At 39.5% G+C, this 27,672-nt stretch overlaps 1 protein-coding gene across 6 annotated transcripts in view; it reads right to left on the reverse strand.

The window, feature by feature from the left end:
• FBXW11 (F-box and WD repeat domain containing 11) overlaps window positions 1-27,672 on the reverse strand; it is a 131,519-nt gene that overhangs the window by 84,873 nt on the left and 18,974 nt on the right. For 3 of the 6 annotated variants that reach the window (XM_019982809.2, XM_019982807.2, XM_070774518.1), the window contains exon 2: window positions 4,771-4,872. The exons of the other annotated variants lie outside the window; for them this stretch is intronic. In XM_019982809.2, the coding sequence (XP_019838368.1) occupies window positions 4,771-4,872 (102 nt within the window). The remainder of the gene's footprint in view (window positions 1-4,770; window positions 4,873-27,672) is intronic. 6 annotated transcript variants of the gene reach the window in all.

Below are 27,672 nucleotides of genomic sequence, written 5' to 3' on the forward strand. Positions count from 1 at the left end.
CGTATGACCTAAGGACACAGCCCTGGACAAAACAAGAACCCCTGACAGCAGGGGCCATATCACACACCCAACCTTTTATCTTACTCTGATCCTGCCCTGGGCTCTGAGGCTGTCAGGCCAGACAGGGCACCAGGGGCAAGTGATGAAAGAAACGAATTTTCATTCCCTCAATAGCCAACCAATGGCAGGGTGTAGATGCTATCTCCCTCTACTTCATAAAACTGTGTGGGCAGATATAACCACCTTCATGTAAAGGATGAGGAAACGGGGCGGGGGCGGGGGGGTCAGGAGAATAGGAAACCTGACCAGCGAGCATCACAAAGCTATCAGGCACCAGAGAGAAGACTAGAATTGAGGTTTGTCTGCTCCAGAATCACGATTCTTTCTACCAAGCTATCTCCCTTCTCTAAAAAATATTCTCTTAGGTTGGCAGCTGTAAGTTCCAACTGTAGTGTCCTCCAATCAGTGTGGATCACTATACATAGTGAACAGAAAAGAAACAAGACAGGCAGCTGTCAAAAGTTCTATTCATTGCTGCACAGCACTATCCACAGTGGGGCTTCCCTGGTGGCTCAGTGTGAATTCACCTGCCAGTGCAGGAGATGTGGGTTCAACCCCTGGGTGGGGAAGATCCCCTGGGATAGGAAATGGCAACCCACTCCCTGGGAAATTCCTCTTCCCTGGGAAATTCCATGAACAGAGGAGCCTGGCAGGCTACAGGCCACAGGGTTGCAAAAGAGTCGGACGCCACTTAGTGACTCAACAACTACCCAAATGGAACTAGAAGCGAGGCACTGAAGCTGGACTCTCACAATCCCTTCTGTCACTCCAAGTCATCATCATCAGAGCAACTCTTGAAAAAGGCGCATCCCTAGCTGGGAACTTGTGTGTCAGTTCACTGCACAGAACCTCTACATCCAGGTGCATCAGCCTTCAACTTTTAATGATAAAAATAAAAGGGAATTTTTTTCAACCCCAAAATGGCAGTTGTCAAGTTAAGGTCACTACAGCATGCTGACCAGAACACTGGTTTTGCAGTTACCCAGATCTAGGTTTTTTGGTTGTTAATATTTACTTACTTCTTGGCTGTCTAGGGTCTCAATTATGGGAACTCTTAGTTGGGGCACGAGGGATCTAGCTCCCCAACCAGTGACAGAACTCCAGTTCCCTGCATTGGGAGTGCAGCGTCCCAACCATGGACCACCAGGGAAGTGCCCAGAGCCAGCTCTTAACCTAGTTCTGCCACTTAAATAAATGTGTAACCTTAGACAAGTCAATTAAATTCCATAACTTCAGAGACAAAGAAGCCAAACTAGATAACTTCTCCATAAAGAATTCAATGAGATAACCAATACCCAGAGCCCAACACTTAAAAACAAGGTGGGTATTTTACAACACGTGTAATACATATATAGTCATAAATGATACTTAAATGATAATTATACAATCATATATAATATGTGATACATAGATACATGGTCCGAACTCTTGATTATATGATGTAACAATCAACTGGTTGAATCTGAATAACTGAACCAACTGAAATATTGATTTAGTTCAGCTTAGTTCAGAGGCATTCAGATATTCTAGTTCAACTGTTCCAAAAAAATGTTGAGGGTTAGTCACAATTTTTAAAAGTATGTATGTATGTGTAAATATGTAAGTGTGTGTATGTGTGCGTATATTTGGCTAACATCAGAATTTCATTACACACACATACACACCTGGACTTGGTGATTCAGGCTGAATTTGTGTCCACAGGTCTGCTTATTACAATGAACTCCAAGACAGCAGGGACTAAATCTGCATTGCTCATCTTTATATACCCAGCACCAATATAGGCCCTGGCACATACCAATTGCTCAGGAAATATTCATAGAACTGAATTTTCAGAAAAGCCACTCAGCAACCTCACTAGCTTTAAGATTCAGGAGGGCTCAGCTTGGTAAGGGGAATGTAATTTCCTCCCTCCAGAGATATTTGGCAGGTTTTTCTTTTTTTATTTTCAAATAATGACTAAACAAGCCACACACCGGATATCTCAGTAGCAAAGTTTTAACAAACAAAACTAAAATGGAAAACTCTAGAAATAGTAGCATTCCAGTGTAGAGGAAAGAAAATCAATTTTGGAATCACGCAAATCTTGAATTCAAATGCTAGCTCTACCACTTCACAGATTAACTTGAGTTGAATCATACATATCACCTCTGAGTCCCAGTTCCTACATCTGAAAAAATGGGAATAATACCTACCTCATAGGGTTGTCACAAAACTAATATATATGAAGCCCTGAGTAGAACTGGTGGTGAGTGGAGTTTTCTTTAAAACAGTTTTACTGAGGCAAATGAATGGTTTTTATTTTTTTGTCTTTCCTATTCCTTTTCCTCTCTCACAGCAGAAACTAGAGGAATACATTATACCTAAAGGCAACTACAGTACTAACTTTACTCCTGCTTTTCAAATGGTATGATAAATCAGCCAATAGATAGGCTAGTTGGCTGAAGTTGCAACTGTTCCCTGGTGCACGTGGTCATTTTAAGGGGGCCCTTTCATGCAATTCCAGAGCTCTAGCATAGTCAACCAGGCTCTTCAGGTAGCCTGTTCCTGCTTTTCTAAGGCCTTCTTAAAATGGGCTTGCTGAGAATGTGAATGCAGAAGTCATCTTTGTGACAAAAATAAGATGTAGCTTATAAGCAATAGGCATTCTTTGAAAAAGCCCCTATTCAAATTAAGTCACTAACTTTTAGTATTTGTTTTGGATACTGGAGGTAGACAATTAAAATAATATATAAAACCAAAGAACTGACAGAAGGAAAGTCTTTGAAGTTCATTTATATATGTTTACTTTCCTTTCACAAATGGAACAAAATAGAATGATCTAACTCCAATCAGCTGAGTGCATATTTCACTTTACTGTGCTGCATATTCTTCCATAAACTAAAGAAAATAAAAATCTAAGTAAACAAAATTCCCCAATGCACCTCTGAAGATACTATTTGTTCCATTAACATTTCAGTGAATATCACTCAATATTTCACCTTATTTTAAGGTCTATTCAAGGCAACGTTTATATTTTTTCTCTTAAATGATTTTCACTGGGAGAGATGAGTCAAAGAAGTAACTTATCTGGGTTTCCATTTTCAAGGTAGAAACCCTATTTGCTCCCTCCCACTCACCCCAACTCCAGAGAATTCACAATACTGCTACTAAAATATACTGAATAAGGCCTTCCGTTGGTCAATTACTTTTAACTAAATGCAATAAAAATAATCTGCACTTCCAGATGTCATTAACAACTACAATTCTTCGCCTGCTTAAATTTCTGGATAGAAACTGGATCAATCCACTAAAAAGCAACTATAACATTCAAGTAAGCATTTTCAGAAAAATAGAAGACAAAGATGTACACACTATTACTATAATGCAAATATCCGTTATTTAGCACCAAGGAGAGCACATGCAATAATCTCAGTCTGCTATTTCAAAAACATTTTTGTTAAAGTTATATCACATGCAGAGAAGCTGCTTTTCCAAGAGTAAATATGCATTACACTGGCGCATTACTGAAACACCCAATCCCTGGACCCTAAGAGTCCTAACTCAACTTTTCATATAGACTCTAAGACAACTGGATCTTATATTGACTTCACTCTCAAGTTAACTGTTTTCTAAAGAAAGCAATCTGAATCAATAACCACACTAGCGCAGCTCAGAATGTTCACAATCCCAATATGAAGGAAATTTTCCCCCTTTCTGGCTCCCCAACTCCATTTAAAGACTGTAAACATGAATAGAGAGATTACCTTGAGAACAGTAAAGTAAACTCATTCCATCAGTAAGATCCCTCTAAATCATTTCTTGATTCTACAGTGTTTTCCTAAAACAGGGCAGTCTCAACAGGATGCCAGGAATTCAATACTGCTTTTTAAAGATATATCAAACTGTCTGGAATATACAGTGATGAAAACTGAATACTGCTACTGAAACCATACTAAATTAAACACATGCTTTCTCTAAACAGAGCTTTCCCAATAAAGTCACAATGTTTTCCGCCTTGACTCTCTTAGAATCCATCCCAACATATGAGGTTAGCCCAGCTGCACTCCTGCTAATAGCTTTTATCGGAGCAACCCCTCCCACACCCCCAAAGAGTTTTACTTTTATCTGTGGAATTCTCTGCCAGCCTCGGCCTGGAAAACTGGGTGGACCCTAAGGACAGGTGTCAGCTCTGGTCTTTGGGAGGTGGCCCAAACTGACAGTTATTGCCAGCATAAAGCTGTGATCTTTATAAACTTCAATTTGAGGCTTTATACTGTTAGTGATTCCCTCTCCACTCCTTTATGGAAGGAGGGAGAGAAAGCAAGCCAAAAGGATGAGTTTCAAAATAGAAAAATCACCACTTTAATTATGAAACCCTCCCAACTCAAGAAAGAACTGTTAAAGGTAGCCAAATGGAAAATGTCAAGGTTTTGGGGGTACATGCACAACTATTAAACATGAGAATCACAGATTCAAGGTAGGGGTTGGGAGGATAAAAAGCAGGAGCGGAAAAAGAGGAGCAGAATAGGGCCCAGCCAAAGACCCATTTGCTCAGAAGGGCCCCTCTAGGTATGAACTCCTCCACGTAGGGCACCCAGGCTGGAGGAAAGCAGAGGGTTACACAGAACATTTAGCAGACTTAACATTGGATTAAACACACTACTGCAAGTTTCAACAAATGTTCATGGTATACGTAAAAAACACATTTACAACAAGAAAGAAGAGAGGCACCTGGAGACATCTGACACTGGGCATGCTCTGCAGGCAACTCAGTGCGCACATGCTCTCTACCAGGTTGGCGCAGCCTAGCCACAAAGACCTTGGCACAGAACACTGCAGGATGACAAAAAGGAAGGAAGAGAAGAAGCAGTTAGAGGCCGCAACAAATCACTCCTTCACACAGGCAACTTGAATGTTAGTCGGGCAGGGGGTGCACCCATGGCAGCCTGGAGGTCAGGGGTGGTAGTCCAGCAAAACTTACGGAAACCTGGGAGAGGGCCCACTTTCTGTCCTACGGAAAGGAGGTTTCTGCTGCCAACCACTAACTCCTCAGGGTACAGTGAGCAGAATCAAGAGGGAGAGAAAGATGTTTCAGTGGAAACCCATTAAAGGGAACTGTAAAGTCTGAGGGCAAAACAAGATTAGTGGTGAGACTGTGACTCTAACATCATGTGCTTAGTAGCTCTGTTGTGTCCAGCTCTTTGTGACCCCATGGACTGTAGCCCGCCAGGCTCCTTTGTCCATGGAATTCTCTAGGCAAGAATACTGGAGTGGGTTGCCATGCCCTCCTCCAGGGGATCTTCCCAACCCAGGGATTGAACCCTCCAGCACTGCAGGCAGATTCTTTACCATCTGAGCCACCAGGGAAGCCTCAATGGTTTTTGGTCTATGTTGTATAATTACAATTGCCATCATTACATTACCTACTATGGGGCCGGCACTTTAAATGTGTTCTCTAATTACCACACCACAGTGTCAAGAAACTGAGGTTCAAAGGTAAGTCATTTGCACAAAGACAGCAAAAGAGGGGAAAGTCAGAATTTCAAACTTTGGTTGCTGCTATTAAAACCCACATTCATTCCACAAGACTATGATGCCTCTATTATAAAAGCTTTGATCACCTGAAACTTGATCATCTGGGCAGTTTCTGCACTTCCCTAGATAAAATCACAGGGCACCTAGAGACACAAGGCAAAAAGAGCAAGAAAGATGAGCGACAGATTGATAGATAAAGGAGACAAAAGAGCTGATAAAAACACATCTGATTTTGAGTGTCACCCAGATCTCTGCCTTCGCAAAGGCAAAAAAAAAAAAAAAAAAAACTTTAGAATAATCATGACTTTCATTTTGGACTTTGCTTACAATATTCATTTAACACAAGTAAGTATTAAAAGCTTATTTCATTTACCCATTCCCATTATTCTTGAAGAGCTTGCTGGTTTTAAGGGAATTAAGTAAAAAAGTAAAATATAAACAAATACAATACAGCTAGTATTTTTAAACCGTTAGATTATTTGTGGTACTCAATAAGTACTTTTTCAAACCTAAGGTCAATTAATTTACTCTGGCAAAATGAAGAATCAAAAAAAAAACAAAACTGAAGCTGGGTGTTTGGGTTCAACCAAAATCCTCCAGAAGTCTCAGACCCAACCTCATAAACTTGTTTATTCTAGCTATAATTAGGATGGTTAAATATACCCACTTTCCTGGGACAGTCCAAGTTTACATTGGTCTCAGCATAACTTTCACTCTCAAAAGTGTTCTGGTTTGGGAGGTAAATTCTATGGTTACCCCAACTACAATATAAACAAAGGGCACTATGCTTGAACTCAGGTAAGCCTGGGCTCCTTCCTATCCGCCATCTGTACTTTCTAGTTAAATCCCACCAATAATGTAATGGAGTATTGAGATTATTTGGAAAAGGCATTTAAAGAATACGAAACCAGTGGATTCAATGGAATAAAAAACTAAGCAGGTTTTTGGTAATGAAGAAAACACCATGTATTTCCAATAGTATGCTTCCTTTTCAAAGCTTCCCATAGCCAATATGGTAGAATTATATCGCTGATACTCAAGGCATACATATGTCATCACCCCAACACTTTCAAAGAGGGCCATAAAAGATGTTGAACAAATGTTTGGATAATATAATGACAATAGCTGCCATTTATCAAGCTCTTGTTATATGCCAGACAGACGACATAGTAAACCCTCACAATAACCCTTGTAAGACAAGTATGATTCCATTTTACAGATGAGGAAACCAAAGATCAGGAAAGCAGAGCTTGATCTGCTTAAACAGCAACTTATTGAAAGTGCAAGGAAACAAGGGCTAATTGATGGCAGAACTAGGACAAGAGGTTAATCCCGTCTGACTCTCAGCAAACATGTTTTCTTTCCACTACAACAAACTATCCAGAGATACCTAGCGAAACATTTAGGGCAGAGAAAATGCCCAAGCACACTACATGTGTATATATATGTGGATTGCATATATTATTTAATTTAAATGTCCAACATCCTCATAGTTCAATTTAAGTTCCCTTTTTGGAATCTCTGTAGTTATCCAAATCACAGAATCACTTATACCTGAGAACAGACTTCAAGGATTACACCTGTATTCAGCAACTAATACCAATTAACACCAAAACTCATCTGCAAATCAATTTTCATTGATTCAGTAAAAACAGGTTCCTGTTGCAGAGTTCAGTATGTATTTACCTCAAAGGGTAAACACCATGAAGGCATAAGGTAGGTAATGTATTCTGATTAGGTTCTGCTAATAACCTGAGATCCAAAACTTAAAAAAAAAGAGAGACCAATTTTCACATTCACTAAATCAAAGAATTTAGAGTCTGTGAGATTTAGATTATGAGAACTGGACCAATTAGTTCAAACCACCCCCCCACGACTTCAGAAGTAAAGAAACTAAATAAAGCCCAAAGAAGAAAAGTAGTGAGCAGTTTCCTAATCATCTAATGATCTAATTAATACTTATAAAAATATGGAAAACAACATAAAATAAACCTGAGAACCTAATTTCAAAATATTAAATATTTATTACAGGTATTTTTAAAGTTTGACATTGAACTTGTATATTCAGAAAAAGACTTTTAAAGACAGTCCAGTTTCTAAGAACTTATCTTTGTAACACCGATGGAAGATATTCTGGGGTAAAGAGAGTGATGCCAGTGTTTATAACACATATTAGAACTGCTCTACTTTCACAGTCAATTACCTTGGAGCTAAATAACCAACCACAGCGCTGAAAAATAGTTTTTACTCAACAGAAAATGCCACTCTAGGAAATACATCCATCTTTTTATGAAGATGCCTATGCCTGCTAGTCTAAATAAGGCTACTCTTAGGGCTAACAGTCCAAGAGGACATTGATCTATTTGTAAAGCATGGCTAAACATAAAAGTTCCATATTTATCAACCTAAGAGCATTAAAATGCAGCTTTGACCACAAGCAGTAATTGATTCTTGAAGCTGCTGATTCTAAATCTAGGGACCTGGGTGAAGACCCATGTTGACTACTGTGGAGTAACTTATTGTCTATCGTTCTTTTACTGAATAGTGCAAAGGTCTCTTCCTTTGAGCTCCACAGAGGCACAACGCACACCATTGTCGCGCTCTCTTTCTTTTTTTAAAACGCTAACAGTGGTCATATCTTTAAACTTTTGGAACACTACCTCATTGTTAAAATATGAGTACCATGGTACTTATCCTGGTACCATGGGTATTTATCAATTTTAAGAAACACTTATTGACCTACTTATTAAGCTAACAACAATACAAACTAAGCCTCTTTCCTCCTGAGACTTCAGCCTGGAGCTCAAGAGAAGCACACTGGGATCACAATGAAGATGCTTAAGGGGTACAAAATCCCTAAGAAATGTTCGTTTTAATGTTCACATTTAGCAACCAATACTCTAATTTAGGGTTGTCCACAAAGAACAGGAACTAATTCAAACGGGGTTCTAACAGTAAGAGCAAATAACCAATTAGATTGACTTATATTTATATGTTGTATAGCCAAAGAAAAGAACATTAATCAAGGAAACTGACAGTGTTTATTAATTTTGTCACACACACTGTATAATCAAAAACCAAAATCAGGGCCACCATGCTGAGAGACACTGTAATTCTGAAAGGACAAAAAGAATAATAGCTTTTGGCATTTTTCAAAAGCAAAGTTATTAACAGAGGTAGGAGAAAAATGTCCTAGGCTCTCTTCCTATTGCCATAGGAACCACAAATCAAAAGGGAAAGTGGCTGCAGGCACCTCGCCTCTGATTGGCCGGCTTTTAGAGGAACTCACAAAAGCTAACTTTGGTCTGTGTCTAGATGGAATAGTTTTTGAATATCTTGCCCTGATTCCTTCTCAAAGAGGCAATTCTTTCACAAGCTACTCAAAGGGGTATTTTATGTTAATTGTCTCTCTGATGTCACTCTGATTTAGATTTTCCATAAATCTGATTTAGGTTTTCCATAAATCTCTCCAATTTTTTTCTTTAAACTACTTTCCACAGAACCATTACCCACCTCTTCTGCCTCCTATCATCACGCTTGAGATAACTGAGTTGAGGTGCTTAAATTCTACTCCATTCAACAAAAAACTTATCTGAATTTATATCTGCAGACAGAAACACAACTAAGACCTTCTCTCGCCTCTGGGAACTCATAGAAGGGAACTTTGAGAATATGCCATGTAAATACAACACACACACACGCACACATACACACAGTCTTAACACACTCAAAGCAGGAAGATGCCTGAACTAACCATAATGGATGAGTAGGAAGCTGCCAAGGGAAAAAAAGAGAGAAAGAGATATTCCAGGCAGAATGAATAACATAAGCAAAGCCGAATAAGAAATGACAGTCCTATGCAAGGAACTGGAATTAATCTAGCACGCCTAAAGTTTCTAGTTCAGTTCAGTCGCTCAGTCGTGTTCGACTCTTTGCGACCCCATGAATCGCAGCACGCCAGGCCTCCCTGTCCATCACCAACTCCCAGAGTTCACTCAAACTCATGTCCATCGAGTCAGTGATGCCATCCAGCCATCTCATGTTCTGTCGTTCCCTTCTCCTCCTGCCCCCAATCCCTCCCAGCATCAGAGTCTTCTCCAATGAGTCAACTCTTCGCCTGAGGTGGCCAAAGTACTGGAGTTTCAGCTTTAGCATCATTCATTGCAAAGAACACCCAGGACTGAACTCCTTTACAATGGACTGGTTGGGTCTCCTTGCAGTCCAAGGGACTCTCAGGAGTCTTCTTCAACACCACAGTTCAAAAGCATCAATTCTTCGGCACTCAGCTTTCTTCACAGTCCAATTCTCACATCCATACATGACCACTGGAAAAACCATAGCCTTGACGAGACAGACCTTTGTTGGCAAAGTAATGTCTCTGCTTTTCAATATGCTATCTAGGTTGGTGATAACTTTTCTTCCAAGGAGTAAGCGTCTTTTAATTTCATGGCTGCAGTCACCATCCACAGTGATTTTGGAGCCCAAAAAAATAAAGTCTGACACTGTCTCCACTGTTTCCCCATCTATTTCCCATGAAGTGATGGGACCAGATGCCATGATCTTTGTCTTCTGAATGTTGAGCTTTAAGCCAACTTTTTCACTCTCCTCTTTCACTTTCACCAAGAGGCTATTTAGTTCCTCTTGACTTTCTGCCATAAGGGTGATGTCATCTGCATATCTGAGGTTCTTCATATTTCTCCCAGCAATCTTGATTCCAGCTTGTGATTCTTTCAGCCCACTGTTTCTCATGATGTACTCTGCATAGAAGTTAAATAAGCAGGGTGACATTATACAGCCTTGACCTACTCCTTTTCCTATTTGGAACCAGTCTGTTGTCACATGTCCAGTTCTAACTGTTGCTTCCTGACCTGCATACAGATTTCTCAAGAGGCAGGTCAGGTGGTCTGGTATTCCCATCTCTTTCAGAATTTTCCACAGTTTATTGTGATCCACACAGTTAAAGGCTTTGGCATAGTCAATAAAGCAGAAGTAGATGTTTTTCTGGTACTCTCTTGCTTTTTCGATGATCCAGCAGATGTCGGCAATTTGATCTCTGGTTCCTCTGCCTTTTCTAAAACCAGCTTGAACATCTGGAAGTTTACGGTTCACGTACTGCTGAAGACTGGCTTGGAGAATTTTGAGCATTACTTTACTAGCGTGTGAGATGAGTGCAATTGTGTGGTAGTTTGAGCATTCTTTGGCATTGCCTTTCTCTGGGATTGGAATGAAAACTGCCCTTTTCCAGTCCTGTGGCCACTGCTGAGTTTTCCCAATTTGCTGGCATACTGAGTGCAGCACTTTCACAGCATCATCTTTCAGGATTTGAAATAGCTCAAATGGAAGTTTCTAAGTGTGAGCTAAAGAAAGCTTAGAGAGATAGAGAGGGGCCAAATCACAGAGCTCTCCCCATACCTTTCTATCGAACTTGAGACTTCATCCTGTAGGACAACAGCTCTTACACTATGTGTGACAGCTCACCAGTTAACAGCCAATCCTTCCCAGGACCAAAAAAAATGGTCCAATTTTTTTTTTATTAAATTAACAATGACTCAGTGGTAAAGAATTCGCCTGCCAGTGAAGGAGATGAAGGATACAAGAGTTCTGTCTCCGGGTGGGGAAGATCCCCTAGAGAAGAGAATGGTAACCCACCCACTCCAGTATTCTTACCTGGAAAATCCCATGGACAGAGGAGCCCAGAGGGTTACAGTCCATAGAGTCACAAAGAGGTGGACATGACTGAGCATGCAAAGATTTTAATTTCCTGCAACTCAGTATATACTGCTTCAACAATATGTGTCACGGGAATAGAAGCAGGTCATGCAACACACTGGCAAGGGTTGGGTGAGGTTCTTAGGCTAAAAGGTAGGAGATAAAGTATAATATCAAATATCAAATCAATACCAAGCTAATTCAAGCAAGCATCAAAGAAAGATGCTGTTTTCTAGACCATGTGGGGAACATTTTCCACATGCAAGACAAGAGAGCAAAGAAGCCTGCTCAAGAGTAACCCAATGATAAATATAGGAAACCCAGAGATAAAGATATATCCATTTGAATGCAGAGATCCAAAGAATAGCAAGGAAAGATAAGAAAGCCTTCCTTTCTCAGTGATCAATGCAAAGAAATAGAGGGAAATAATAGAATGGGAAAGACTAGAGATCTCTTCAAGAAAATTAGAGATACCAAGGGAACATTTCATGCAAAGATGGGCCCAATAAAGGACAGAAATGGTATGGACCTAACAGAAGCAGAAAATATTAAGAAGCGGTGGCAAGAATACATAGAAAAACTATACAAAAAGATCTTCATGACTAAGATAATCACAATGGTGTGATCACTCACCTAGAGCCAGACATCCTGGAATACGATCCTGGAATCAACTGGGCCTTAGGAAGCATCACTACAAACAAAGCTAGTGGAGGTGATGGAATTCCAGTTGAGCTATTTCAAATCCTGAAAGATGATGCTGTGAAAGTGCTACACTCAATATGCCAGCAAATTTGGAAAACTCAGCAGTGGCCACAGGACTGGAAAAGGGCAGTTTTCATTCCAATCCCAGAGAAAGGCAATGCCAAAGAATGCTCAAACTACCACACAATTGCACTCATCTCACACGCTAGCAAAGTAATGTTCAAAGTTCTCCAAGCCAGGCTTCAATGGTACATGAACCGTGAACTTGCAGATGTTCAAGCTGGATTTAGAAAAGGCAGAGGAACCAGAGATCAAATTGCCAACATCCGCTGGATCATCAATAAAGCAAGAGACTTCCAGAAAAATATCTACTTTACTGACTTCACCAAAGTCTTTGACTGTGTGGATCACAATAAACTGTGGAAAATTCTTCAAGAGATGGGAATACCAGATCACCTGACTGCCTCCTGCGAAATCTGTATGCAGGTCAGGAAGCAACATTTAGAACTGGACATGTGACAACAGACTGGTTCCAAATAGGAAAAGGAGTACATCAAGGCTGTATATTGTCACCCTGCTTATTTAACTTCTATGCAGAGTACATCATGCGAAATGCCGGGCTGGATGAAGCACAAGCTGGAATCAAGATTGCCAGGAGAAATATCAAGAACCTCAGATATGCAGATGACATCACCCTTATGGCAGAAAGAGAAGAAGAACTAAAGAGCCTCTTGATGAAAGTGAAAGAGGAGAGTGAAAAAGTTGGCTTAAAACTCAACATTCAGAAAACTAAGATCATGACATTCCGTCCCATCACTTCATGGTAAATAGATGGGGAAACGATGGAAACAGTGACAGACTTTATTTTTTTGGGCCCCAAAATCACTGCAGATGGTGACTGCAGCCATGATATTAAAAGACGCTTACTCCTTAGAAGAAAAGCTATGACCAACTATTAAAAAGCAGAGACATTACTCTGCCAACAAAGATCTGTATAGTTAAAGCTGTGGTTTTTCCAGTAGTCATGTATGGATGTGAGAGTTGGGCTATAAAGAAAGATGAGCACCAAAGAATTGATGCTTTTGAAGTGTGGTGTTGGAGAAGACTCTCGAGTCTCTTGGACGGCAAGGAGATCCAACCAGTCAATCCTAAAGGAAATGAGCCTTGAATATTCATTGGAAGGACTGATGCTGAAGGTGTAACTCCAACACTATGGCCACTTGATGCGAAGAACTGACTCACTGGAAAAGACCCTGATGCTAGGAAAGCCTGAAGGCAGGTGGAGAAGGGGATGACAGAGGATGAGATGGTTGGATGGCATCACTGACGACTTGATGGACATGAGTTTGAGTAAGCTCTGGGAGTTGGTGATGGACAGGGAAGCCTAGCATGCTGCAGTCCATGGGGTCGCAAAGAGTTAGAGATGACTAAGGGACTGAACTGAACTGAATGATAAAAGATATGAAGTAAACAGCATAAAAGCCATATGTTTTTATAAATATTATGAAATAACAGCTTAAAATCATGTAATTCCTTCAAATGAGACATCAAAAACTTTTAATATTGAAACCATTGCTAGAGACAATGATAAGACAACTAATAAACTTTTAATCAGAGAAGTGACCGTTAGCAGCTGGAGTGAAGAGTGTTGAAGAGAAGAAAGATAGGTCTATTAGAGAGCCTAAGGGCAGTCTCTTATTTTTATTTTACAACTAATGCAAATTTCTTTCAGCTAAGCTACAAAGAGTAGACTCAAGGGCAAATACTTACCTTCAGAAATACTTGCCTCAAGTCAATTTTTTTCCAGTAGAACTCCCACCATACCCTACCAACTGAATATAAAACAGAGTAATGAAAATATAAAACAGGTAATGAAACAGTAGAATAAAGGAGTGGGAGCAAAGATCTATTTCACGGTAATCACGTGGTGATAACACACTCTCCACTGAAATGTCTATCCAGGAGTGGGAATTTGTCCTGAAGAATGATACAGAAAGTGGGCTCAGACAGATTATGTAACTCCGGCTCCCTAAACCTGGGTGTGAAAGCTACAGAGCGCACATTCAGTTTCTGACGGAGGCGGTCCTCAACGCCAAACAAATGAAGCAAGAATTAAAATTCATCCAAGTTAGGAACTATCCTATCGTCTGAATTCTCAGACTGTTGCTTTCCAAGAAGCTATAGTAGTTGTAATGAAAATAAGGCCACAGAGCTTTTAAGAGCCTACAACACAGACTTCTGCTCTGTATTATAATGTTTGATGGCAATCTATAAGAAATAGCAAACTCTCACCAAGTAATTATACTGTTTTTAAAACCAAGAATCATAATAATCAGGTCAGAGGATAAATGTTAATTCATAGTTCAAAGGTATCTTCCAAAGCATTTTAAAGAACTGAACACTTATAATTTTTCTTTTATAATTTCTATTTATCCATATCTTCTAATGACCACCTAGTTCTAGTTTTTCTCTGACGAACACCTAGTATTCATAATATTGAGGTCCAAGCCTCAATATGTGAAAGGCTTTCTTCTCCTTATAGTGTATTTTATTATAACAGAATTTGACAGTAACCATGTGACATATAACCAAGAATGTTAATGCTTTAACTCTTAGCAACTGTACTGTAGAACCACATATTTATAGATAATACAACATACGGTATTTTTCACGCTGGGATATACGTTAAAGGAAGAAAAGGGCATGGGGAGAAGGGGGCAATGAAATGAGAAAAGAAAAAGGGATAAGAATGTGGAAAACTGAAATTTACTTTCTGCCAAGTTTTAGAGATTCAAACCCAACCAACTTATCCTGGAATCAGAATTCAAAGCCAGAGCTCAAACTTTCCTTAAATTCTACTATTAAAACAAACACTTTTAACGTCCAGACAATCCTCATCAGTCCATGTGGTCACAAAGAGTCGGCCACAACTGAGTGACATTGTGGACGCGCACGCACGCACGCACGCATGCATGCACGCACACACACACTCAACTATCTAAAGTAAGATGCTGTTTAGTCGCTGAGTCGTGTCTGACTCTTTGCAACCCTGTGGACTGTAGCCTGCCAGGTTCCTCTGTCCATGGGATTTCCCAGGCAACAATACTAGAGTGGGTTGCCATTTCCTCCTTCAGGGAATCTTCCTAACCCAGTGATCGAACCCTCATTTCCTGCATTAGCATGTGGATTCTTTATCTGAGTCACCAGGGAAGCCCCTAAAGTTAAGATATCAGAACCCAAAACTAAAATGGATCTTCACAGTTTTCTTTGGTAGGGAGATGAAGGGTAAATTTTCTTTTATAGCTTCTATTCATGCCTATTTTCTAACTTTTTCTCCAATGAACATCTAGTACTTATAATATTTTAAAACTACATTGTATAATTTTAAGTAATGCTTTTTGTTTAATTATATAATGAATAATGTAAATTATTATAAGTTACAAGTAGTAACTTGACAATTTAAATAAAAACAAGTTCTCTTCCCAAGATTTAATTCAGTCTGTCTCAAATACGTGTGGTTTAAAATGTGTTAAAATGCTGAGTGCCAGAAAAACATTTTACCTAGTGACTTTCAGAAACAGCAGTAAGCAGCAAAATGATAACAGCTTATTTCCGAGTAATTTCAAAGGAAAAAAAAAATCACTGTTGTCCTCTTCACAACTACCACCCATAATTCAAAACTGTCACCAGGGTTTTTCAGAGCTCTTACAGAAGCTGGAGAGAGGAAGGATTAGATGTATGAGGGGGAAGCAGAATCGCTATTCTAAGCAGCAAGACAAGAACAGGACGTAACAAAATAATCTATTTCCGGCATAGCCACATGGGTCCTCAGTTGTACCAGGACCAGTCTGAGGTTCAGTTGCCAAGAAAGAACAGATTTCCCCTAGCAAGTTCCAGGTCAGATGAGTTTGAACCCAATCCCAATGGGGTTTATCCAAGATCCACAAAACCTGAGACAGGTGAGAACCAAATGACAGTTAAATTAAGTACATCTGAGCCTTGTCAGTTAGCATCTTTGCTCCAATTAAGAACATTTTTCAGGACTACGGCAGACGACTAAACGATAAATCTAACATTTCCAATTTAAAAATGTTAAATGGAAATGAAATTTACAAAAAAAGAATAATTTGGGAAGGAGATGCAAATTTGTATTTTCAGAGTACCTACTATGTGCCAGACAGGTATAGTTACCTTGATCTCATTAACTGTCACACCACCTCTGGCCAGACTGGTATTTTGGTTTTAAAGAGGAAGAAACTAAGGAGCAGAGACATCAAACCACATGCCAGAGGTCAAAAGTAGCAGACGTGCAATACTATCTGACTCCAAAATCCCCACTTCCTTTGCTGGACATTAAACTCCCTAAAGAAGCAATTTCCTCTGATTTATGTTCAAATATTATCTACTTGTTACTCATTTGTACTGCTTACAGGAGTGTAATTTGTATAACTCCCCGGTGGCAACTTATCAATACACATTTAAGACTTGGAAAACATGCACGTCATTGATTCAGCAATTTCATATGTGGGGAGTTACACTACAGGAAAAACTAAAGATATGCCCAAAAATACAGCTAAGAAAATGTTCACCACATCTCTGTCATAAGAGCAAAGGAAAGAATGCCTAAAAACAGACAATAGACTGGTTATATAAATTACACATCATCCAGAAGACAGAACATGATGTATCCACCAAATAAAAATCATTTTTATAAGAGTATGTTTATTGACCTAGAAGTAAGTTATATATGAAAAGAAAGTTATAAAACATTGAAAAAGTTTAAGAAATCTTAAGTGAATAAAGACTACAAAATCAGGACTTTCATTACATTATGATCTTATTTTATTTGATAACATATAACACATATGGAGAAGGCAATGGCACCCCACTCCAGTACTTTTGCCTGGAAAATTTCATGCACGGAGGAGCCTGGTAGGCTGTAGTCCATAGGGTCACGAAGAGTCGGACACGACTGAGCGACTTCCCTTTCACTTTTCACTTTCATGCATTGGAGAAGGAAATGGCACCCCACTCCAGTGTTCTTGCCTGGAGAATCCCAGGGACAGACGAGCCTAGTGGGCTGCCGTCTATGCGGTCACACAGAGTCGGACACAACTGAAGCGACTTAGCAGCAGCAGCAGCAACACATATAAAACATAGGATTAAATACAGGAGATTCTTATTTTACTCTTTTTGTCTGCCATAGTTTTTCAGATGCAGTCAATATACAACTGACAATGTAGTACTTAAGCTTCTCACACCTTTCTCCTCCACCTTTCTCTTCTCATACCTTTCTCCTCCAGAATAACTAGCATTTCCACACTGTTAACTTAGGGTTCTGGTCCTAGCAACTTTTCCCTTGGGTCAAGCCCTTTCTCCAATGAAGGTGAAGAACAGGTGGGGTTAAGCTAGCTATCAGAGTTTGGTTACACTCTGAGGTAACAAAGACACAACCCTAATCTCTGAGGCTACCTAGCCAGAGAAAACTCTTCAGTAACAGTGCTCTGTTTTACAAGGCTACAACTTCTGCTGCTGCTAAGTTGCTTCCGTCGTGTCCGACTCTGTGCAACCCCATAGACAGCAGCAGCCCACCAGGCTCCTGTCCCTGGGATTCTCCAGGCAAGAACACTGGAGTGGGTTGCCATTTCCTTCTGCAGCGCATGAAAGTGAAAGTGAAGTCGCTCAGTCCTGTCCGACTCTTCTCGACCCCATGGACTGCAGCCTACCAGGCTCCTCCATCCATGGGATTCTCCAGGCGAGAGTACTGGAGTGGGGTGCCATTGCCTTCCCTGCTACAACTTCTAAATATCTGATAATCCAAACTTCATGACACCAGAGAGGACTTCCAGGTGAGATAACTAAAAGCTCGCCTTGTTTCGTAGTCACCATCTGAGAACCAAGAGGCACCTGGTCTTACCACACGCACCAGGGCACCAGCCTCCCCTTCCCCACCATTCCAGACCCAGGTGCTCGTGTTCCCCCTCCTTGTCCTTCCATCAACTCTCAGAAGCCAAAAAGCTGTAATCAGAGAATTTATGGAAGTACCCAGACAGCAAGATCTGACTGCCCTATAATATTAGTACTGAGCCAAAATCCTTACCCTACTTTCATGTAAGAGAGAGTGCAAAGTTTACTGTGTTTTAAAAAGAACGTTAGAGGGAATTCCCTGGCAGTCCAGTGGTTAGGACTCCACGATTCCACTGCAGGGGGCACAGGTTCAATCTCTGGTCTAGGAACTAGATCCCAAAAGCCACATGGCACAGCCAAAAACCAAACAAACCACAAAGAAAGTGGAAAATTATTCCCCCTGATATAATGAACAATCTCATTCTTTCCAGGAAGAAGTATCACTTTCAGAAACATGACTTAAGGAATGTTTTTGCACCTACTCTCAAAGGGTCTGACTTCATTATAGTCAGATCATATGTTAATTCTATTTTAACTTTTTCACTTTAAACTGATTATTCATTCAAAAAGTTTACTGAACATGTCAATATACTAAATGCTTCAAGAGACAACACAAGAATTCTTAAAACCAAATATTCTGGTATCAAAAGTATTTCTGGAAATAAAGCGGTTTCATTTCCTAGTTCACTAAAGGGAGAAAGAGGGCTAAATTTCTAAAGTATCAAATATTTTAAAGAAATACAGTTTCACTGCTTTCAAGAGTATTAAAACTTAAACTCCACCTATTATAACAGTATTTTAAAAGTCACTTTCAAAGACTTGCAAAGCTTCCACTATCTAAACCGCTTCCCATCTCATCACACCTATTGAAAGTTGGTCCTGCTAAGAAACCTTTTGGAATCAAACATTACACCACAGACAACCCCTCCAATACTTTCTAAACACTGCTCATTTCTCAAATACATACTTATTTTTAGAGACCTAACCATCCTCTATCCCAAAGAAATACATATTCCAAGTTGGTAGAGTCTCATGTTTAAAGTTTTATACACACACGGACTGATTTAGAAAACAACTGTAACCAACATTTTGCTTCAGAACAAAATGAACAGCATGAAAGAAGCTGTCCAAGCTGATACACATAAAGAGGTTTATCAACCTTTAAATGTACAGTAAACTTTGCACTTGCTCCACTTTCTCCTATAGTCCCCAGTGTTCTCATATCCTAAGCTGACCTTGGTTTCAAGTAAGAATGAAGTTCTGTGCCTCACAATCCACTGGGCTCTAAGAACAAATGAATGTGTCTTTCAGCCAGGGGCTAGGACTGCCTTAGTAAGGATTCCTGCTGCTTGCTGTAGAGCAGGGACGTCTTTGATTCCCTTCACGTTGTCTGTTTCCTGCAGGCAACTGGGTAAGGGGAGTTCTTACCACTTGAAGTCAGAGATATCATTAAATTCTGGAGGTGAAAGGGACCTTATAGAGATCATTTTATTCATCTTCTTAAACTGTTATTCTAGCCCAGGTCCTCTAAATGTCTCATGAGATACTTTTGGTACTCGGCCCCTTGAAAGCACCCGGTCTCAAAAGCAGGTAATTGCTGTAAAACACATGATGCGGTAAGATTAACGTACACCTTACAGACTCTTTGTGCAGAAGTAGAGATGAACACAGGTGGACTACAAGACTCTGGAAGTTCCTACACAAAGGAAGTAATGATTTAAAGGCCCAATATCAATTTAAGAAATACTGGACTTCTTTGTCAAAAACCATGTTCAGCGCCACTGCTTTAACTTCACGCATGACGCAGCTATATGCAGTTGGTCAAGATGTTCTATAACGAACAGAACACAGATGTCACCATAATAATAAATTTTTCATTAACTGAGAAAATATAGAATTGAGAGGAGGATCAGAAGACAAACCTCATACGAGCATTTCTTGCTGCATTTAAAACAAACAAATAACCCATGATCCACATTTCTTTTAATCGATGAATTAAGTCTAAAGAAAAACAATGAAAGAGCCACTAAGATTGGGATATGAGCAAAAAAGGTTGAAAGGTGATATCACTTATACTTTGAAAATAATCAAATCCAAAAACCAAAAATTGGTCTATAAACCACAGGGAAACGCTTAAAGTAATATATTTTCCTGTTGAAATTGTACTTTATTTCCAAATAAACTAGGTGTTATATTTCTAAAACAATTAAAGTAATACGACCAATTGGTAAGATGATTTACCAATTTACAATGTAATGCTTTCAGGTCCTCACAGCACCTATACAGAGTAGGAATTCAATAAATATTTGTTAAATTATCAAATAATTAATATGTAAAGTCCTGAAAGTTTACACACAGGGCAAAAATATGATTCAGAGGCTAGAGAAGAATAATGTTGTAATTTTACACTTGTTTTTTGGCCACATCACCTAATCACAGTAACTGATTCAGGAATAAGCACATATTCTAAGTTGAATCTGGGACTTCTATGGAAGCCACAAGAACTCTCTTTCCCCTCTGAGTCTGAACTTGAGAAGAAAGCGAGAGCTGCCCTCAGCCTACCACAAAGCAGAGTACTGAGCTGGTTCTAGGAGGGACCATATTCTCTCTAGGAAAGAAACCTGAATCCACATCCACCTCTGGATTTTTCAAATTTTAAATTCTTCGCTTTGGCTTAACTCAGCCTTGAGTTTTCTACCACTTTCAACTAGAAAAAAAGTCATAACAAACCTTAAATATTTAGTTAAACAGCAAAAGCCAAAAAGGTATTTGACATGGTCAAGATCTTAAGAGATAAGGAATACCCTGCCAATGAAACATTCTTACAATTTATATTTATTTTCCTAGGAAGTCATCTTATTATACTGCTGCTGCTGCGTCGCTTCAGTCATGTCCGACTCTGTGCGACCCCATAGACGGCAGCCCACCAGGCTCCGCCGTCCCTGGGATTCTCCAGGCAAGAACACTGGAGTGGGTTGCCATTTCCTTCTCCAATGCATGAAAGTGAAAAGTGAAAGTGAAGTCGCTCAGTCATGTCCGACTCTATCGACCCCATGAACTGCACCCTACCAGGCTCCTCCGTCCGTGGGATTTTCTAGGCAAAAGTACTGGAGTGGGGTGCCATTGCCTTCTCCGTCTTATTCTACTAAAAATATTCAAAACGAAATGTTCCAAGAATATCTCATTCCTGCTATAATACAGATACTAGAGAAAGAAAAAAAAAAAAAGTTACAGGATAAACTGAACACTAAGAAGAATGCAGAAAGAAAGCACAAGAGAAAAAAATGTGTCCTGATTTTCCAAGGAGCTCTGAAATCCAGTACTGAGAAACTCAACCCTCCTCTTTACAGGCACTTCCTTCCAAATAAGCAGTGAGGTTGGCAGTATCAAATACAAGCACCAATTACATAAATGGGTTCCCTTGTGGCAATGCAGGAGAACTGGGTTCGATCCCTGGGTTGGGAAGATCTCCTGGAGAAGGGAATGGCTACCCACTCCAGCATTCTTGCCTAGAGAATTCCATATACTGAGGAGCCTGGCAGGCTACAATCCACGGGGTCACAAAGAGTCTGACATGACTCAGTGACTAACACTTTCACCTATTTCTTCCCTTGTAAAAATATAACTTGCAGAGTCAACACGATCGAGCCACTGAACAACAGAGGATGAGTTTTGATTGTTGTTTTACTTTAATTGATAGAGAAGCATACTAAAATCCTACAAATCTCTGGATGTGATTACCAATTTACAAGAAATTTAAGAACAAAATTATGTAGACCTATTAAGAACATAATTAGCAAAATCCAAACCCGGGGAACTTATACAGAACAAATGACCAGTCTAGTTTCTTCAATAAATATGTGGCAAGAAAAAAGATGCGAGAGGCAATTTTTATAGATTAAAAGAGATTTGAGAGACTATTAACTATAAACAATGAGTGAACCAAGTCTGTCTCCAGAACTGAAAAAACAAACTACTAAAAAAATATATGAGAAAAATAAGACAAATTTCAATACAGGACAATATGATATACCTGACCAGTCCCGGAAAAACTGTCAAGATCACCAAAATCGAAGTCTGAGAAACTGACATAGCCAAGAGGAGCCTAAGAACACATGACAACTGAATGTGAGGTATGATCCTGAGTGAAATCTGGGAGCAGAAGGAGCATATGAATTAAAAACTAAGGACAGCTGAATACACTATGGACTATCGTTAATAATAATGCATCAGGATCAGCTCACAACCACACTAATGTAAGACGCTACCTGCTCAATTGTTCTGCAAATCTAACACTTCTAAAAAATAAAGACAATTTAAAAATTATTTGAGACAAGGAAATATAAAGACTATTTGATATTAAAGATTATTAATTTTAGGTGTAATAATGGAATTGTGTGCTCTGTATGTGCATGTTTTTATCAGTCTTTTGTTTTTAAGTCTGTATCTTTAAAACAGATACATACTGAACTATTCATGGAGAGACGAATGAATAAAGTTAAAAGGGTATTTTATAGCAGTGTTGCCAAGGTTTAGTCTTCAAGGTGATTTCTGGCGACATGTAAAGGTGTTTTAATGTTCTAATAGCAACACATTTAATTTAAATACATATTGTAAAAATACACAACTAGCGCATCGAACATGATTTCATAGATTTTAATTGCTTCGGTTTTCCTTAGGAAAAAAAAAAGTAAATGTAAGGCTAAAAAAAAAGCCTAGACAGAGGCAGGTTAAGATCCCAGGTTCACAAAATAGGACATTAAGCAAGCCACCCGTTCCAAGGTATACAGCACCTGCTACATCCAAAGTAGATACTAAATAAATGTTAACTATATCCTATTGATAAAAAGCCAATCTAGAACTCCCACAGAACAGAAAAGACTGGAATTGAGGAGAATGAGTCAAGTGCAGAATGAGGGAGGGAAGGAAGCATGAGGGCTTGCAAAGGCAATCTGGGCAAGGGCAGGCAAGGCTTCCCCTCTCCTGCTCAGTCTCCCCAATACTGATAACCTGCAGCTGCCCACCTACAACCTGGAAACCCTGTTGCCTCAGAGTCTCTGGAGCTCTTTAGAGTTCCAAGCTGCCACCTAACACTCTTCACCTAAGGTGATGATAGCTAGAGGTGCAGAATCTAAGAAAGAGCACAAGGCTTTGCACAGACAGGAAGGGAGAGGAGAGAGGGACAGAGCAAAGAAGGTCCAAGAAAGAAACAATCACTCATTACGTGACCTCAAACAAAAAATAATTACCTTCACCAGACTGCATTTCCTCATATGCTAAAATGTGGAAGCAAGTCTATCTTTCAAGGTTATGGTGATTAAAAAAGATTAAAAGATACAGTAGATGTAAATCTGACATTTAACCAGTGTTAGTTCCCTCCCTCTTTACTTTGGCAGGGTGAAGGAAACCCTTGATGAATAAAAGCTGTTAGGATGAAATACAGAAAAATAGTAAAGAACAGCCTCGGGTTCTATCAGTTTTGAGCCAAAATAAAGGAGAGGAATCCTGGGGTCAGAAAATGTGGGATATGTTGGGAAACATATTATTAAAATGGCAATTATCAAATGAATTTCCTAGAGGAGATTACACGCAGCATTTACTAAAATTACCAGACCTAAGGAAGCAACTCTCAGTAAGAATGATCCTATTAATTTCTCTCTCTCTCTCTCTCACACACACACACACACACACACACACACACACACACACAAGGAAACGGTGGGGGGGCGGGGGGGGGAAGGTTAGCAGTTTATAGCAGTTGGCAAATCCTTCAAAATGACAGCTGAAGTATTACTGAAATAAGACTTTCTGGATAGATTAGAAGTCAATGACAGGTTTTAAAATCTGGTTTAGAGTCAGAGAGGGAAAGAAGGGAAGCTTTCTAATCTTCTGAAAGGAATTTCTGATGCCAAGAGCTTAATTTTCATAATCAAGTCACTTAAAACTAAGATGATATTGAAACAGAAAACACCAAGCATTAAATGGAGTAAATGTATTCATTTTAAAAGTACATATCAACTTCTGATACAAGATAGTAATTCTCATTTGCCCTCCTAAATTTATTCCTTCAATCAACGGGGCAACTAGTTGTACGGTACGCACTATGTGCTAGATAGAGTCTGGGAACATGGTATGAACTGTATGACGTAACAGACATGATCCTTGTCCCCACAGAGATCCCTTCTTAATAAAGGAGCTGACTGTCTAGTGGGGGATTATGCAATACATTCATCAATTATAATTATGTGAACAGCTGTGAAGAAAAAGAACTGAGTGCTATAGGAATATGACAAAGGGAATCTAACCCGTAGGAGTATATAGGGAGCCCAGACACAATCCCTGAAGAAATAATGCTTGAACTCAGCTCTAAAAGACTAGCAGAGGTTAAATGGGCAAGAAAGGAATTAAGGATGACGCATCCCTGATAACAAATAACAGAAGTTAACGCTTGTTGGGTCAAGACAGAACCTGGCGCTCTGGAGGAAGGGGTGGGGGAAAATCACTGTGGCTGAAGCATGGAAAGACAGAGTGAAAAGGAGCGCAGACAGACAAGATGCAGGAGGAAAATGGATGTCATGGCTGCAGTTTCTGACTATGCAGCTGAAATCACCAAAGAAATATACAAGTAAAAGACAATGGTATCAGGACCGTAGCTATAGTACTCTCCACAAATATAAGATGCTTCAAGGAATTTCCATTCAACAGAGAAAAACTGGACTGGAAAATAGGGTTTACTGCATGTAAACAAAGAAAATCTACCTGAAAAGTGCAAGAAATTCCCAGCAGAACCTTACTTCCTAGCTACAGCAGCAAAGGCTAGTAGAAGCGAGTGTCCCTGAAGCTGTCAGTGAGGCCAGAATGACAGGTCCTGAAGTGCTTCATAAAGGCACCTGCAGCCAGGGCAAGCCAGAGCAGGGACCTGGCATAAGCCAGCTGCAGACAGTGTGCTGAGTAACGCAAACGCTCCAGCAGCTGGCTTCCCATGAAAATGGCCATTTCAATCACAAAAGAGCAGCAATGGCCTGGCCACAACAAACTCAGAAGCTCCTCCTGGCGACTTCCTTCCACCACTCCCCAAATGCACCTGGATGGAGAATCAGCAGAAGAGAACTACAGCTCAACCTCAACAGTTCTTTCTTCACAAAGAAACTAATAGCCATAAACATAAGAAAAATATGTGCAATATCACTAGTAATTAAAGAAAATTTTAAATTCTTTAAACCAAATTGGGATTTTAAACAATTATTAATACCTTAAAACAACATAAACATGAAGAAAACAGCACTTTCATAGAATATGGTCGGTGTGACATGTCATGTTCATATAAACAGGAGAAAGTGGGTAAAACTTTTGACTGTATAAAATGCACTTGCTCTTAAAAATGTGTACACTCTTTGACCCAACAATTCCACCTCTTAGAACTTACCCCAAGGTAACACAGATTTGTTCAAAGATTAAACTACAAGAAAGAGCACCAGTTTTAAGTTGCTATAAATTAAAAATAACTTAAATGTCTAATAAATGAGTAGTTTAACTAGTTATCCACTTGAATATCCATGCATATTAGGCACCCCTTCAAATTATAAAGAAATACATGATGGTTCTGAAAGATGTCACAAATATTGTTGAGCTTTAAAGGCAGTTTGCAAATTAATTTTAATGTGAAAAACAAATGTTTGAAACATACGTTTGTATGTTTCAAAACATACAAATATGTATATGAAGGAAAAAAATACGTATATGAAGGCAAAGAAGTATATCAAATACTAACAGTAGTTATAAGGGGAACTTTTAATTCTTTTTATTTCTTATTTTACATAATTTTTATTTTCAACTTTCTTATAATAAATATGGATTACTTCTGTAAAAATAAATAGACTTCTTATTCAACAGTTTTTCAATAGTTTTGTAATGTATGTGTAAATAATGGTACTAGGCTAATTGGATAACCATGGGAAGTAAAAATGAATCTTTATCTCAACCACAGAAAACAATCATTTTGAGATAGTAAAACCATTACAAGTCTAGAAGACACAATATCTTTAAGACTTTAGAGCAGGCAAAATTTTCATAAACAGGAATAGTTACAAAAACCAGTAACAATGAAAGAAAAAAATGATTAACTGTGCTTAGTCACTTCAGTCAGGTCTGACTCTTTGCAACCCCATGGGCTGCAGCCTGCCAGGCTCCTCTGTCCATGGGGATTCTCCAAGCAAGAATACTGGAGTGGGTTGCCATACCCTCCTCCAGGGGATCTTTTCAACCCAGGGATCTAACCCAAGTCTCCTGTAGTGCAGGCAGATTCTTTACCATCTGAGCCACCATGGAAGCCCAACTACGAAAGAAAAAAATAATTAGGCTTCATCAGTATTAAGAACTTCTGCCCATCAAAAGACACTGGAAAAGCCACAGAACAAGAGGTGTCTGCAATATGTGTATCTGATAAAGAACTCATTTCCACTCTGTTATAAAGAACTCCCACAAATCAATAAGAAAAAGACAACTCAATTTTTATTTAAGGGTCAAAAGATTTGAACAGGCATGTCTCTAGACAAAATAGCTAACTGGTTGACAGGCAGGTGAAAAAATGCTCAACATCATTAGTCACTGAGCAAACTGTCGTGGTCTGGGAGCAGGCTGGAAAAGAATTTCCAGACATGAGACAGAATGAGAGGGAAATAAAGTTTATTAGAGTGGGAGACGCTGTTAGAACAGCAGGCCAGCTCAAAGGAGAACTGACACTGAACAGGGGTCCTTACTCCACTTTTATACCCAGGGTACAAAGAGCGGGATGGGGTCTTGCAGGTCATTTGCTGATTGGATGAGGCACATATACTGGGTGGAGGAAAGAGTAAGGCAAATACCTTCTCCCTATGGGGTAGGAGTGGAGACAGGTATACTGGTCAGGAGGGCCTGAAATCCATTAAAAGTTACAACTTGGGGTAGGGAAGGACGAGGGTCTGGTTTTTCTATTTCTGCATTCCAAGACCCTCCTTGGTTTTATCTGCTCTTTCATCCTTGGGTCACCACACAAGTGTAAATTAAAACCACTATGAGATACTATTTCTCACCTATCAGCATGGCTAAAATTCAGTGACAGTATCAAGTGCTGACGAGGATATACAGCAACTAGAATTCTGATACACTGTCAGAGGAACTCTAAGAATGCACAGCCACTTTAGGAAAAGATCTGGCAGTTCCTTGAAAAACTAAACATACATCTACACTATGCCAGCAATTCCACTCTTAGGTATACCCAAGAGAAAAGAAATGTCCAAACAAAACTTTGAACACAAATGTTCATGTAAGCTTTATTACTAACAGCCAAAGACTGGAAACAACCCAAATATTCATCAGCAGGAGAATGGATAAACAAAACTGTTGTATACTCTTAAAATGAAACAATACTAAGCAATGAAAAAGAACAAACAACTGATATAACAAGAAAGAATCCCAAAAACATGTTGGGCAAAATAAGCCAATCACAGTCAGAATACATGTAGTATATGCACGCTGTACCTGTCTCACCTATATGAAATTCTGAAACACACACAAGTAACCAACAGTTACAGAAAGCAGGCGACCTGCAGCCAAGGATGCTGCTGAGGAGACAATGGCAATGAGGGAAATTCTTTGGGGGTATAAATGTTCTATCTTGACTGTGGTAGTAGTTATGTAAGTGTATACAGTTTTCAAAACTCAAATAGTGTACCTGAAATGAGTACAGATTAACGGAGAAGGCAATGGCACCCCACTCCAGTACTCTTGCCTGGAAAACGC

The sequence above is a fragment of the Bos indicus genome, chromosome 20 (genome assembly GCF_029378745.1).
Source record: "Bos indicus isolate NIAB-ARS_2022 breed Sahiwal x Tharparkar chromosome 20, NIAB-ARS_B.indTharparkar_mat_pri_1.0, whole genome shotgun sequence".
NCBI classification, from domain to species: Eukaryota; Metazoa; Chordata; class Mammalia; order Artiodactyla; family Bovidae; genus Bos; species Bos indicus.